The sequence below is a fragment of the Empidonax traillii genome, unplaced genomic scaffold (genome assembly GCF_003031625.1).
Source record: "Empidonax traillii isolate 1590-97213 ecotype Southwest subspecies unplaced genomic scaffold, ASM303162v1 scaffold418:size511083, whole genome shotgun sequence".
Taxonomy (NCBI): domain Eukaryota; kingdom Metazoa; phylum Chordata; class Aves; order Passeriformes; family Tyrannidae; genus Empidonax; species Empidonax traillii.
This window is the reverse complement of record NW_020955611.1, coordinates 100,710-116,150: the sequence shown is the minus strand read 5'-3', so window position 1 is coordinate 116,150 and position 15,441 is coordinate 100,710. Positions and strand designations below refer to the sequence as shown.

The window sequence follows — 15,441 nt, the reverse complement described above, 5'->3', positions numbered from 1 at the left end:
CAGACCTTGCCTGCACCAAGTTTTATTATCTTAATTGAGTCTGTCTTGCTTGCACATGATATTTCCTTTTCCAAATATCGAGCAAATTTTTTTTATAAGGTGAACTTACTGCAGCAGCTTCCATAGTTTGTTCTCCGTATGTTAATTCTGTAACCCTTTGTTTGTGACTAGCTTTTTGCTGACAAGTACAGCCACTTAATGGGCAGGAATAGTACTCTCTGAGTTGGCAAGTTAGTTATCTCTCCTCTGTCTTAGAGGTTTTTTTCCAAATTCTTTTATGCAAACAGTTGTCAGATAATTAAGATAAAACATGACCTTTTCTCACTGTTGTATTCTACTAGTTTGAAAGGGAAGGAGACATTTTACGGCAAGAAGAGTCTTTGTTCATGGTTTCAATGAGGCAAAGAGTAGCATCAGTGACATTGCTGTGTCTCTTCAAAGAAATACATGGGAATGTGAGATGAGTCAGAGTGGTTCATAAACAAAAATGGGGAGAGTGAGAAGAAATGAAAGTAGCAACAAAAAGACAGCAGGGACATGATCAAGTGGGAAGAAAGAGTAACTTCCGTTATCTGTTTCCATCAAAATGTAAACTCAAATAATTTGGCTTATTTGCATCTTACTGACAACATGCAAGCATAGAATTCCCTTCTGAACTGTATCCTGCAGCACACTGTTGTCTTTGTTACAGGAATCACCCTGTCGGAGTATTTCCGGGACATGGGCTACCATGTCAGTATGATGGCAGACTCCACTTCCCGATGGGCTGAGGCCCTCCGAGAAATTTCAGGGCGATTGGCTGAAATGCCAGCTGGTGAGTAGTCTTTCCTCAGCCTAGTCTTGTAAATGCAGTCCTTTAAACTCTGAGCCCTTGACTCAATTCCTGTGTGTTGGTGTTTGCAGACAGTGGTTATCCAGCCTATCTTGGTGCCCGTCTAGCTTCTTTCTATGAGCGAGCTGGCAGAGTGAAGTGTCTGGGAAATCCTGAAAGGGAAGGCAGCGTCAGCATTGTTGGAGCGTGAGTGTTGTATTGCTTTGCCTTTCTGTTGGTGGCAGTTCATGTTTCTGTATGTCAGAGTACCTGTTTTTCAGACAGAAAAGTCTTGTTCTGTGCAGCTGCAGAACTTAAAAATATGGGAATGAGTAGGTAGATACTTAGTCTCTCTTCACCCAGAACTGGTGGTAAATTGTGTGTGGGGGCAGAAGGAATGAATGTGGACAAGTAGTTCTTCACGGTGTGGAATCACAGTCACTCGCAGCAATCGGAGCAAATGGTGCAGGGAAGAATGTCATTAGAGCTGTCTCTGAAAAGAATGTCAAACCATTCTCAGAGCAGGAAAGAAGGGGCAGTTAGAGCAGCAGTGTGTGCACTTGGGGGCATAATGAATCGTGATTCTCTTGCTCAAATAGAGTAGAATTACATGGAGCAGCATATTTCAGGCTGTGATGGGCTGTGAAAAGCATTTGGTCCCCAGGCATTCTCCTAGGGGTTACTGGTTTTTATATCCTACCATGGGCAAAGTGAATTTCCCATGTTTTCAGAAGGGCCTCTGGAAGAACACCTGGAGTCCATTCTTTTCTCTGCTTAGTTCTGCTGTCCAGAATACATGTTACTCAGGGGCATTGTGCTTTTGAGATTGGAAGATTTTTTTTTTCTGGGGAGGCATATATTGGAACGTCAACTCCAATGAAGTCGAGGCACTCACTGTATAGGTGAATATCTGAAATAATTTCAAACTGGGATATTGTTCTCTGTAAAATAATCACTGCACTGTGTTTCATGATGTTCTGTCAGCACACTTGCTGAATCTGTTCCAGTTGAAACAGGTTGGATAATCCAAGCTGGAGTTACTACCTGGAGATAAAGTGACTGAAATCACCTTGATACTGTCAGTCACTGGTATAACTATATTTCATGGTATGCTTGATATTACACCTGTGTGGGTATGCATCAAACACTTTCTGCAAACACATTACAAACTTACTTGAAATTCTGTTGACTTTTCTGGTTTCTCTGGTCACTGAGCTGTGCAGTCATGTGTTCAGGACTTCACTTTGAACTATGAAGAGAAACTCTGATAACTTTTCCTTATCTCTTCCTGCTCAGTGTCTCACCCCCAGGAGGTGACTTCTCTGATCCTGTCACATCTGCTACACTGGGTATTGTTCAGGTACGTTCCAGAATGTTGCAGCTCTTCTGTCCACTTTGTTAGAGTCAGAGTGGTTGTGCTTCAGGACATTTGTGCCAGTGGCTGGGGTGAGACCTTTGATTTGACACAGGCACAGCTTTGTAGGGTGCTTTGGAAAATGTTCTAACAGGTGACCTTATGAGATGGTTTCTGAAGTGATGTGTTTGAGATCCCTTTGGAAGAGGGTGCAAAGGTAGCAATTCATTCCAATGCTGACTGCTCAGGAATACCTGTGTGCTTCCTGATTGCTGCCCAGTGAGCTGCACTTCAGATGTGTCTCTCAGCTGAGATGGAAAGCAAGCCATTCTTAATACAAGTGCATTGAAACCACAAAAAGTCCTCAGAGAAGCTGACGAGGAGATGAATGTTTTGCAACTGTTTGAAGTCTTGTTTTGGGAAAATCAGTTACATTAAATAGATCTCCACTTTAATTACATGCCATCATTGACAGTGTTTTTGATATGGTTGACTACTCCCTCACAAACAGTCTCAAGTTGAGTAAGTCTGAACTCAGCTTAGAAGATGCACTGTTTTTTGAGAAGTGTATTTGAAAGTCACTGCTATAGTTAAATGAACATAAGGAAGGTTTGCTTTCTCTCTCTTGGGCTTTCATTTTATGATAGCTTTTGCCATGTTGTGTTTGCTCAGACTTGCTTTCTGTATTTTTTTTTTTTAATTGCCTTTAATTACTTTGGTTCAGTTTTGATTTGGAACACTGGTTGATCTTTCTGGCTTCTGACAGGTTTTCTGGGGCCTGGATAAGAAGCTGGCACAACGCAAGCACTTCCCGTCCGTCAACTGGCTGATCAGTTACAGCAAATACACTCGTGCCCTGGACGAGTACTATGACAAGCATTTCACAGAGTTTGTCCCTCTCAGGACAAAGGCCAAAGAGATCCTACAGGAGGAAGAGGACCTTGCAGAGATTGTGCAGCTTGTGGGGAAGGTGAGTAACCAGCTGTGAGGAAAAGTGGTGTCCATGAGCCATCCTCCATTTCCTTATGGCTAGCGCAGGCTTTTGGCCGTGTCTTAGACCAGACCCTACAGATACGGCATAGTGCGAAAAAGTCACTGGGAGATGTCACTCTGCTGCCTCAAACTGTGTTTTATTCCAGTTTTATTGCATGTTGTTTGTCTTTTAATGGCCAATACTTTCTTAGATTTGCTAAACCTTGGCTTGATGCTACTTTTCTCATGTAAATTCTCACGTAAATTCACTTGCTTCAGCGTTGTAGTGTAGCTGAAATGCTCTCTCTGTTCATGGATATTCTAGCCTAACCAGGATGAGGCCTTTCACCAGATCTTGCCTAGTAGAGCTCTCTTCTGTAAATGTGTCTTCGAAGAAAAGGAAATGGGGTCATAGAGCCTTTTGTAGTTTTCTATTTACAGAACCATATTCTAAAAGACCAGTTTACGGAGCAGGGTAGAATTGGTTCCTTGGTGTGGAAGGGATATTAATAAGCCAGTGCTTGTGACTAGGCATTTATTCCCGTGATAGAAGTATTGGAACTGGTGATTCTCAGAGATGTTATCTCTGACAGTTTCTTTTGGTCTAGGCTTGGCTAACAACTGCAACAAACCTTTAGAAAGGGGGAACTGTGGAAAAACAGATACTTTTTTTTTTTTAATCTCAGAATTCTGTTAGTCTCCTTGTGAAATAAGGTCTAAACTTCCTGTCTAGAAAGCAAGTTGGGGTACTTAAAACTCAGTGGGCTTGGTTTAGCAGAAGGACGATAAAGGTGGAGAAGAATGACCTGTGGTGTCAAGAGCAGCAGTGTGCAACAGGGTTGTGGCTGTCCTGTGTTGTATGACAGGCGTTGTCATCAACTCCTTTTCTTTCCTTGAATGCCAGCCAGGAAAAAGCCATTGGTGACTGCTCAGGCTGTTACAAATCCTTGATATTACTTCTTGATCTAGCATACTGAGATCTAGTTTTTCTTCCATAGGGATTGAGGAAGGTAAGAATGAGTTTCTCTCTTTACATAGGAAGGTGATATTTCAACATATCTCATAGCAAAGCCATGTGAACCTTCTGTGTCTGGTGGCTTTTCCATTATCTTAAAGGAAACTTTCTTTCCACTGTTTCTCATCAGGTAGAATTAAAGCAGAATTACTGACTGTTTGGCCCATCTTAATTTGACCAATCAGTTAAATTTGCTGTTCTGTAGCAGGGAGTGAGAAATACCCAAAAGACATAGTTTTGCTTGATGCCTTCTTAAGAGGGGTGCGAAGGAAACAGGTACTGAAAGATAGCTCTTCTTGGCTAGGACATACTGTGTCCTCAAGGACTTGAGTACTAAACTAACTGTTTACCTTACTTTTCTAGGCTTCCTTGGCAGAAACAGATAAAATTACCTTGGAGGTTGCCAAGCTGATCAAAGATGACTTTTTGCAACAGAATGGTTATACACCTTATGACAGGTAAGATCTGACGGGGCACTCTGCCCTCTTAGTCCTGTGCAGTCTGGACTTCAGCAGTTATTTTGCTCGCAAACTGACCAGTGCTGAAGTGAATGTTACTCCCCATAAAGAAATGGAAGAACTGTGCTTAGGTAGGCCACTGAAAGATGCATTCACATTGTCTTGCCCAAGGCATGCAGACCTCTACTGAATGCAGTACACACCATTTGGGGTTCTCAGGTTCTCATCTACTGTTCAGTTCAGCTGATGTTTCTGCAATGTCTCTCTTCTGAGGAGTAGAGGACTGCTTTATTTTCACAGACAACATCCACAGTTGTCCTGTTTGTTCCGTCAATGCACAGGGGACTGCAAGGGTCTGCTTTCAGTTAGTGTTGCATAATTCTTGAGTAAGTTTGAGCCATCAAAAGAAACTTACCCTTATCTTTTTCCCCGGTGCAGTGCTTATTATCCCAGTGTGCTTTGCTTCTTTCCATGCTATCCTTGTGTTTTCACAGCTTGGCAAGGGGTCTTTTTGCATTTCATCTCACTCCCCAACCAGGTAGATCAGGAATTCCTGAGAACTTCATCACTAAGAATGCAGACATACATCATTTTGTAATGGTGTGTGCCTTTGATCAGGTTACTAGGGCAGGTGTGTGTGTATGCAGTAGGGAAGCACAGGAAGTAACACATAAATAATAATGAGGTGCCTTTCATGGCAATCATCTACCCATTAAAAACAGAGCTTTTTGCGTGTGAAGTGCTTGTTATAGAAACACTCCCTTTTCTGTGAGCAAAGAAACCTGCAGAGCTGTCAGGTTATCCCAGACTGTTAGAAGGAAGCCTGCTCCCTTGATGGACAGAACTGGAAGGAGGAATTCCAATGGCTGCTCAGTTGTTTTCCTTTCCTCATTAGCATTGGCACAGTTTGAAATGTGAGACTTCTGGAGCAGTGGTTCCTGCTTTCTCCTGTTTTGTCCAGTGTTTGGGTGCTGCTTCAGAAACCTCACTTCAGGATGATTGGCCTTGGCCTGTGATTTGCCTGTTTAAAAATGTGGGACCTATCTGAGGCAGCTCCTCTCCTTTGAAACTGTATATTAGAAATACCAGGAGTAAAGCAGGCTAGTACTCTTGCTGTCAGGTGAGAATCCAGAGGAGCAAAGGTTGGTCCTATTAACTTTTCCAAGATGCCTGATGGGTCCTCTTCTTTTTCCATCAGGTTCTGCCCCTTCTATAAAACAGTGGGAATGCTTTCCAATATGATTGCATTTTATGACATGGCACGCCGTGCTGTAGAAACCACAGCTCAGAGTGACAATAAGATCACGTGGTCCATCATCCGAGAGAACATGAGCGAAATCCTCTACAGACTTACCTCCATGAAGTTCAAGGTATGTTTGTAAGGAAGTGGGCTGCCCTGCTTTCTGGGAGCTTCCAGGGCCTCTGAAAGGCTGGTATTCAATGGTGATGGTCCAAGACCTTAGATAAAGGTCTGTGAAGAGAGACTCTTTGCAATCATTTGAATACACAGTTGTTTGTTGGGCATAGGAATGGTTGGTATAGAAATCTGGTCGGGTGGTGCTGCATAGCCTTGGCAACCCCACCTTCAGCAACCTCTTTTATGTTACATACAGTCATGGTAACAGTACAAGCACCTTTCCTGTTTGCTTTGGGGGTTTTGTGATAAAATTCTGTAAAAATACATAACATGTTCTAAGGAGACCATTATCAGATAAAAGCAGCCTGAATTTTAAATCCAGGAATGTGCTAAAAAGTGAATGATAGAAATTTTGAACAAGCTCTTTTAAATGGAAGTTAAGGAAAGAAATGCTAGTCTCCTGCAATAATACATGATGTGCCCTGTGTTTGGCTTCAGGACTGAAGGCAGGCAACTAGGAGGAGAGGAAGGGAGGAGTAACTTCAACATGGGCTAAAGAGAAAACAAGTGGATTGGAGCACCTGCTCTGGGTAACTTCAGTAGCATCGTTTTAGGGTACAGCTTTCCTAAAACTCTTCCAGAGCATGCTGGTGTAGCAAATACTGGTAGGACAGTAGTAACCTGTGATATTGGCTGATATCAAAGTTGCTAAGGAATATCCTCTATGAAATATAATTCTTACTCTGTTATAACTCGTATAAGTCAACATTGCAAATCTTTCAAGAACAAGTACCATAGGATAAAATTATGTTTAGAATTAAGTGTTCTGGCATGCCAGTCTTCTTGTAGGGTACTGGCTTGTTTCTGCAGTAAGCAGATCCCTGGGAAATATTCTCAAAGCATCAAGAATATAACAAGATAAACTCGGGGACATGAGCTTCTTTGAGAGCTGGTTACGTAGAGACAGGAGAATTAAAACACTTTCAACAAACCCTGGCCACTAGCAGCCATTTGGCACACAGTGGAGTGCTGGGTAGCATGGCTGAGAAAGGGACCCAGAGGGTGAATATATGATAAGTGGAGCTGGCCCTTTAATAGCTATGAAAGGAAAATTACATTCCCTGGGTAAGTCTAAAAGGTATGAGAGTTTAGATGTTTTGAATCCTGCAGTCTGGGTACTTTGGAGAGACAATTTAGGAAGTAGTGCATCCACACATGTAAGGCCTCTGTGTTTCCCAGGAGATGCACTGGCCCAGAGGAACTTATCACTTGAGAGGGTAATGGTGAAGACACTGAACAGATTTCAAAGCCTGGCAGTTAATGCTTCTTGCGGAGAAAACTTTGCAGCCTCAGAGCAAAGCTGATTGTTACATTTTTTGCCTTTGTCTTTCTTGAAAAGTATTCTGAGAAAATGAAGCTGTAGAAAGAATAGTTTTGAGCTTCTTATGATTACATGATATATTTTGCTTTGAACCAAGCAACCTCTGAGTGATGGCAGAGTAACTCTTGCATTTATTGGGGATGCACCCCTAAGAAAGTACAGCAGAGCATTTGAGTCACAAAGATCCTCACTGCATTTGGGGATAGGAGCTGGGATTAATCACTGCAGCTCTTGAATCACACAGCATTAACAACGACCCTCAGTATTGCTGATTCCCCTCCAAATCAGTTGCTTTTCAATGCAGTAACCACTGCTCACAAAAAAAAATTCTCTGTCCAGTATCCATTCTGTCTGCTCACTGAATGTGGGAAGAGAATGAGATTTAAACCTCGTTGGCTTGTGAGACAGATAGGAGCAAAGACAGAGCTACAATGCTTGCCCTGCAGTTAGCAAGTGTTAATCCTGAGGCTGAGACGTTACAGCACTGGCAAAGCGGGGTTGTCTTAAATACACAAGGCTTTTTCTGACTGATCTGCTTATTTGCTGTGTTCTTTCAGGATCCTGTCAAAGACGGTGAAACAAAAATCAAGGCGGACTATGCTCAGCTGTTTGAGGATATGCAGAATGCATTTCGCAGTCTGGAAGACTAGACTCGACCTCTGTGACCACTCCAATTTGTCCTCTCAGTTCCTCATCTCAGCTCCTCTGCTTCCCTACCTTACAAGAATGATGCAACAGTACTTGAGTTGATAAATTACCCTGTGTTTTCCCTGTTCATACTCAGAGAGTGTCTTTACAAAACATTCCTCTTAGTTTATATTTGGCATTGCTTTGTGTGTCTGAAATGGTGAGTGGTGTGTGAATGAGCCTGGCTGAGTGAGGAAATGCTGTTGTACACTTCTAGGGTGGGAAAAATTTAACCTTTCCTCTCCCAGCTCTCTTGGTAACCAGTCTTTCATCTTGGGATGTAACCAGTTGAGCTGTACTGGCAGAGGAGGTGTAGGTCTTCATGCAGCCATGCGGTACATTGCGAGCTGGCAGCGGTAAGGGCATTTACACCTGGCACTTTGCTAAGTGACTATCAGATGTAGAACTCCCTGTTCTCAAACAGAACTTTTGACCATACTCTGATGACATGTTGATCAACCAAAAATTCTTCACTACTCTGTAACTTCTGAGTCTCTCAGTTGAATCTGTTGGTATTGAAATGTGGTGGTAGTTGTAGTTTTCCCCAAGAAGGGACTAACTAGAAGATGAGCACATACAAGCGACCAGTATCATTTTGTGCACTGGAGAAAAACAATTTTATCTTCCTACTTAGTGCAGATAAGACTGTTGGACTCAGAATCAGCTAAAGTCAAAGCCATGGGTGCTTAGCTTCCAGCAAGATTTTACCTTCTTGGCTCCCACTCACCCCATAAAACTTCATGACACTCAGCTGCTGTAGTTTGTGAAGCTTGTGACTGCTGCCATGTACTGCAGGACGTAGATGGCAAGTCACAGTGATGCCACACATGTGGACCAGAACGCAGTCCTGCCTTGGTGGTGCTCTGTCTGCCAGTGCAGCTGCCCCCCAGTGCAACGCCTGGGTCTTGCCAAGGAAAGGAAAGCGCATGCTTAGCCTTCCTCCTCCACCTGTGCTCACAAGGGCCTGTTGGGTGGTGGCACAGAAGGTCCCCAGTTCCCACGCAAGAGGAATGTATGATGCTAAACTGGGAATGGGGGATGAACAGGGGAAGGTTGATGAGTACAAAATGCATGTACTCCTGCCTTGTCGATTACGATACAAGAGAAACCAGGGACTCTGTTTTTCTGCTCTGTGCTCTGGAAGCACTGTCAAGCAGCTGAAACTGCTGTCTCTTGAGCTTGTTTATTGGCAAAATTAGAATGAGGTGAGGAATGAGCAGAGCACAGCCTTTCTGTCAAAGTCCCCAAGCCCAGCACTCATCCCATTGCTGCAGAGCGAGAGAGAGAAACCCTGGCGTCCTCTCCAGTCTCTCCCTCTTGCTCGTGTCAGGTGGCATCCAGTGCTGCTTGGTTGTGCAGCACCCTGCGCTCAGCTGGGTTCCAGCTGCCATCTGCTGCTTTGTTACAGTCACTAGACAGTACCTGTTGTTGGTGACATGGTGCCTCCGTACACGTTCAATTCTGCACTGAAGTATTTCCACCGGCCGCCAGCTTTGAACAGTAGTGACGCAAAGGGATCTTGTGCTACGGACCAAATGCTGCCACTTCCATTATGGTATCAACCCACTGTTTGTCAGGGGAGAGCCCAGCCGAAACTTAAAGGGATTCACTATTTTTGGTTCACCCAAAAGAAACTGCTCCTCCAGCTGATGTTCTGGTAGTGAACGCTTAAGTTTACAGCTCACTAAATTTTGGTGTATGCTGCTTATTTTATCAATGAGCATGTGTGAATGAGTGGTCACCATCCAAGCCCTTGCTGGGCTCCCCATCATTTGTACCCTTCACCACTGTACAATGTAGCATTTCATGCTAGAAACCAGATGTTCTTATCTCTTTAAATAGAGGATGTTATAAACTTTACAGAAGATGTCTAAGATAATGCAGTTCTAATATTTATTGTGCTGTACCTGGCCCTGAAGTGTGACCAGTTCAAACAGTTTCATATATATTTTTGTCTTTTTTGTTTTGTGTCTGTTTTCAGTGTTGAGATTCTGATGTTCACTGTGTCCTGCAAGTCTTCCCTCCACAGCTGTGGGAGGAATTACAAGATGGGCAGAACCCTACCACCTACTTTATCTTGTATATTTCATAATGTATGTTGCTGGAAATTGTGTAAAAAAAAATAAATTTAAAAAAATTGTTGAAGTCAATGAAAATAAAATTGATTTAAAGTAGGTCTTATCTGTCCTGTTTTCTTACGTCAAAGCAAACCTGTGACCCAGTGATGTACGTAGCAGACCATAAGGAAAGCTCACAGCTTGCTTAAAAAAAATATTTCATCAGTTTAGGGATTTCTTTTAAACCTTTAAGCAGCAGTGGGGCAGGGATGCTTTACTTCAGTTCTCTCATTCCAGTACAGCTTGCAGAATCACCAAAGTGTTAGGGTGGAACAGGTGACACAGGAACTCATCCAGGTGGGTTTTGAATGTCTCCAGAGAGGGAGCCTCCACAACCTCCCTGGGCAGCCTGTTCCAGTGCTCTGCCACCTTTCATGTGGCAGTTTTTTCCTCATACTGAGGTGGAACTTCTTGCTTTTTAGTTTATGGCCATTGCTCCTCATCCTGTCCCTGGAAACCACTGAGAAGAGACTGGCACTGTCTTCTTGGCACCACCATTGAGATATTTATATGCAATGATGAGATCCCCTCTCAGTCTTCTCCAAACAGGCCCAGCTCCTGCACTCTCTCTTCATCAGAGAGATGCTCCAGATTTTTAATCATCTTTGTTGACCTCCACTGGACCCTCTCCAGTAGCTCGTTGTCTTTACTGTACTGAGGAGCCGGTACCCCAGATTTGGCCTCACTAGGGGCAAGTAGAGGGGGAGGATCGCCTCTCCTGACCTGCTGGCCACACTCTTCCCGATGCACCCCAGGACACTATTTGCCCTCCTCACCACAAGGGCCCACTGCTGGTTCATGGTCAATTTGCATACACCAAAACTTCCAGGTCCTTCTCAGCTGAGCTGCTCTCTAGCAAGTCAGCCCCCAGCCTGTACTGGTACTTGGGGTTATTCCTCCAGGAATCTCCTTGGACATTACATGAGAAGAGTTATAATGTAGTAAGCACTAGTGGGGTAGATATTTTCAGGATTACTTTTATTACAATACAGGTGTAACTGTAAGTTTGCCTTTTGTTGCTAGTACCTGCCTTGCGTGCTAGAGCAACAATTGCAATTGTATCGCTTTATGGCACTTTGCTAAGCCTTAAAATCTTTCCTTGCTGCATAAGCCATGCTGTGGAATATACCCCCTAAAATCTCAACTGTGTGTTTCAGACAAACCAACTGGAACTTCGGGATCAGAAGACGAGCAGCACTGCCCCCCACAGTAACTGCTTTTAAATAAGGAGTTGAGGCCTTCTGTAAACAGCAACAGATAAATTAGGAATACACTAAAACCATCACACTTGAGGGGTTTTTGTACATTGACCACTATGTAACACCTCTCTGAAGAAAGTGTTCTGATATTTTATATAATATATTAAGAGATAAAACAAGCTGAAGGTGTTCCAGTAATTCCATCACCTCACAAAGGGATAGAAGTCACAAGCTTCTTCCTGGCAACCACAGACTAGCCAGTAGTTTTCTGTGGATGTTAAGAAATCCATGGAGTGAAGTGATGAGTTCAGGTTTTGGCAGTTTGGAAGTTACCAACTGGCAGCGTCCTCACTTCATCCACTCGGCTTTTGTGGATCTGGAAGGCTGGTGTCACCCAACGGCCACAGGAACACTGCTCACCCCTCCAGCTGAAGGAGCCCAGCTTCGATGCACATTTGGGACACAGAAGCTGCAAGAAAACCACAGGACTCGGTCTAAGGCACGTGCAGATGTAGAGCTCGTTAAAAACAAACCAAAAAGGTAGACAGTGATGGCTGTATTGCTGTCTAGCCCTGGGTGTAGCAGGCAGCTGTGCTGGCAGAAGGGATGGTGTGGAAATGCAGCTGCTGAGACCTGGTGTGGCTCCAGGACAGTTTTACCAGGGTCCAGAAAGACTTCAGTCAGCCTGAGACCACAACAGGTTTTTTAAGTCCCACAAACACTTCCCATACTGAACACAAACATCAGATAAACTCAGTCCAATACCCTGGTATTCTCAGCCCAACACGAGCACCACCTCATTTCCTTGTAAAAGGGTATTTTACATTTAAGAATCTGTCCATAAGCTGAAAAGTTCATGCCAGAAAGCTGGGAGACCCAGGTTCCTGTGTGGGGGACTTTTCTTTCAGGGAACAGACACAGTTTGTTCTGCCTTTGGAAAAAAAAAAAAAAATCCAAAGAAATAAAGCGCATGCTCCACCTGTCCTTCCATTACTCCAAGCAATGCTGGCTCCATCCACTGCACAGGTTCAATGAAGTAAGAGGTGCACTTTTCATGGCCATTGCCACAAAGCCGTGCAGAGTCCGTTATCCTCTTGTGGGCAAAGGCTGTTGGTCCGCTTCCCTCCACATGGGACAAAATACTGGAACTACGGAACAGAGAGCGTCTGCCCTCCATGATGGGGGGGGGAGGAGAAACAAAACAAATGTCACTTTTTAAACTGGGGAAATCTACAGACAATAGAAAACAGGGATATGAACCTCCTGACAGTAATTAAACAGGTGTACAAATCCGACATTTTTAAAAATTAGTCTAGAAGGCCTGCAGGCACTCACTCCATTCAAGGTTGCTGCTTAACTAATCTAGTGATTTGTGTAGTCCAGGACTCTGTCCCAGAGCTGTATGCTGTCTTTTATAACAATTCCTGTCTAGGAGAACTTAAAATCTACTGTCATACACTTGAATAAACCTACACCCAGGCCACAGTAGGATTATTCAATTTCCCTTTAAGCAATATATAAGAAGTAGTTAAAATTCCCTTAACTTCCAAATTTATCAGAAGCTTCTTCTGGAGAAACCAACTTTCAAAACCCAAATTCTAAGTTAAGGCTTAGGGGCAAAGCTCAGTGGAATCATGCTTGCCTGTAGAACATGGCAGGTTAAGCTGCACCAGTGCTGCATCACAAGTCACAGAAAGGTTTGTATTTTGTACTTTGATTTCTTTTTGGCACACACAGCATGGAAACTTAGGCAACAGCTCATCCTTGACCTGCCCATTGATTTATGTGGGCTCTTCTTCTCTTGAGTGGATTTCACAATGACATTTTAAGGAGAAATACAAAGTATTTTTAATATATATATATGAACACGTATTTATATATATAAAGTACCTGCATTTCCTGCACCTGTAGAGAACCTCTGTGTTTGGAGTTTGACATATACTGGTTGGATCAACAGCAAAGACTTCTCGGGGCAAGTCTTGAGGTTCTGCAGAGGGGTCAGTACCAAGTTGTGGATCAGATCAACTCAGCCACACTGCACTCCTGGGAAGAAGACAGGACCACACCTCTGCCCCAGCCATAGCATGCAGGACCCACCTTCTTCTTTTTCATTTTGCTCTCACCAATTCCAATAAGCTACAAATGAAAGCGCCTCATCCCACCACACCCAAGACAGGGATTTGCTTAATGCAAGAAACTGAGATCTAGCCTATGGCCCTAACAATGGTAAAATAGCTGTAATTTGATTTATTTTATTACTTAAAAAGAAAGTAAAGGTACAGGAGGTGTTGGAACAGTTCTGCCAATGTTTTAGTGCACACAAAACAGAAAGTCAGCTTACAAACAGGAACTGCTAAGGACAATGACACTTAAAGGGTGACAGCATTGTCACACGGAGTATGCAACACTGAGATCTTGCAAGAAAACCTACAGATTATTTAATTATAAAATTACACGTATGCACACACATGTATTACAGTTACCCTCCAGCAAACTGAAGTATAAAAGCTGAGTTCAGATTTCAACTTCATCTCAAGTTTTGTGTGTTATTTTTAATTTTTTAATCTCACTGACTTCTTTTCTGAGGATGTTTTTTGCTTTGCCAGAGACACATAAATCACGAAATGTATCAAACTGACCTTACCATTTTTACACTTTGCTAAAGAGCACAGCTCCTTATGGATCTTATGTCTCAGGCATCTCAAAGGCACACTTTTTTCTCTGCTGATGAGCTGGGGCTCTCTAGGGTCAGCATGATGTAAATGCTTGCCTGGCCAACTCCTGGCTCGGCTGCTTTGAGGGCAAAACTCGAAGCCAACCCTCTTTGACACGGCCTTCTGTGTTCATTTCGGGACAGACAGGCCCCACTTGGGAGACTGCCCCAAGCTTCGCTCCGCGCACCCGCCGCTGCTCCCACTCACCGGAGAGCCTCTCGCTGAGCATCTCCAGCCGGTACCGCTTGTAGAGGACGCTGCTGCTGTCCACGGCGCAGCCCATGGCCTGGTACAGCTTCAGCTGCCCCTGGAAACCCGGGTTCACCCTGCGGCGGGGGGCGAGAGGAGAGCGGGGTGAGGGGGCGCCGGGCGGGCGCGGCGCGGGGTGATCGGGCGGGACACCCACTCTGCGTCCGGCTTGGCGGCCCTGACGGCGGCGAGCGCCTCCTCCCAGCCGAGCCCCTGCGTCTTCATCAGGTAGGCGGCGACCACGGCCACGCTGCGGCTCACCCCGGCGTGGCTGCAAGGCAAGGGCAGGCCGTCAGCAGCGCGGCCCGCGGGGAGCGCTCGGCCCCGCCGCCGCCGCCGCCGCCGCCGCCGCCGCCCCGGCGCTCACCAGCGGACAAGCGCGGCCCCGCCGCCCGCCCGCGCCGCGCCCAGGAACGCGGCGCATTCGTCCAGCCGGCTCAGCAGGTCCGCGCCGGGCTCGTCCCGCGCCCGGACGTGCATGGCCCGCACCCCCGGCACGGCCGGCGGCTCCTCCGCGTCCACTGTCAGCACCGCCACCACCCCCGCCGCCGACAGCGCCTCCGGGCACGAACACGACTCCGCGCCGCCCACGTAGAGCCCCGGCAGCACCGGCACCATCCCGCCGGCAGCCGCCGCTGCTGCCGCCGCCATGGCTGCGACGGGCGTGAAGGGAAGCACCGCCCTCGGCGCGGCCGCGGCTGCGCTCCCGGCACCGGGGTCAGTGCGCCGCTTTCCTCTTCCCCCGCCGGTATTTAACTTCCATAATAATCCTCACGCATCTCTGCGTTCCGGTGCGGTTCTCTCCTCCGTCCTTTTCAAAATCAAAGTGTCTCCTACCTCCCCGTCTCCTTACAAATGCTCAGAAAACACGTATCACAGAGTTCCCGCAGAATCACAGGATGGGTCAGGTTGGAAAAGGGCACGGTGGGTCGTCTGGTGCAACCTCCCTGCTCAAGCAGGGTCATCCTGGAGCGCATGGCACAGGATTGCGTCCAGATGGTTCTTGAATATCTCCAATGAGGGAGACTCTGTTCTAGAACAGTAAAGAAGTTGTTCCTCATATTCAGGTGGAACTTCCTGTGCATCACTTTCTGCCCACTGCCTCGTGTGCTAGTGGCTGGCAGCAC

The 15,441-nt window shown here is 45.4% G+C and overlaps 2 protein-coding genes across 3 annotated transcripts in view; one reads left to right on the top strand and one right to left on the bottom strand.

Annotated features, from left to right (window-relative positions):
* ATP6V1A (ATPase H+ transporting V1 subunit A) overlaps positions 1-10,209 on the top strand; it is a 28,685-nt gene extending 18,476 nt beyond the window's left edge. For both annotated transcript variants that reach the window (XM_027894127.1, XM_027894126.1), the window contains exons 9-15: positions 692-814; positions 904-1,018; positions 2,108-2,171; positions 2,932-3,135; positions 4,516-4,610; positions 5,809-5,980; positions 7,906-10,209. In XM_027894127.1, coding sequence (XP_027749928.1) covers positions 692-814; positions 904-1,018; positions 2,108-2,171; positions 2,932-3,135; positions 4,516-4,610; positions 5,809-5,980; positions 7,906-7,998 — 866 coding nt within the window. In that variant the 3' untranslated portion in view covers positions 7,999-10,209. The remainder of the gene's footprint in view (positions 1-691; positions 815-903; positions 1,019-2,107; positions 2,172-2,931; positions 3,136-4,515; positions 4,611-5,808; positions 5,981-7,905) is intronic.
* Positions 10,210-11,481: 1,272 nt separating this feature from the next.
* DUSP12 (dual specificity phosphatase 12) lies at positions 11,482-14,988 on the bottom strand. The gene is made up of 6 exons (XM_027894153.1): positions 14,682-14,988; positions 14,472-14,585; positions 14,273-14,391; positions 13,242-13,338; positions 12,331-12,517; positions 11,482-11,820 (listed from the first exon to the last, which is right to left on the bottom strand). The coding sequence occupies exons 1-6, from the start codon at positions 14,963-14,965 to the stop codon at positions 11,659-11,661; spliced, it is 963 nt and encodes a 320-aa protein (XP_027749954.1). The 5' UTR covers positions 14,966-14,988; the 3' UTR covers positions 11,482-11,658.
* Positions 14,989-15,441: the final 453 nt, after the last annotated feature.

What these genes read in the sequence shown, in the direction of transcription:
- DUSP12 (XM_027894153.1), bottom strand. Translation starts at nt 14,965, where the DNA reads ATGGCGGCGGCAGCAGCGGCGGCTGCCGGCGGGATGGTGCCGGTGCTG. An exon ending in TACAGGTGCAGGAAATGCAG is followed by an intron (nt 12,518 to 13,241) that starts GTACTTTATATA and finishes CATGGAGGGCAG; the next exon opens with ACGCTCTCTGTTCCGTAGTT. An exon ending in TTGGAGTAATGGAAGGACAG is followed by an intron (nt 11,821 to 12,330) that starts GTGGAGCATGCG and finishes GTTTTCTTGCAG; the next exon opens with CTTCTGTGTCCCAAATGTGC.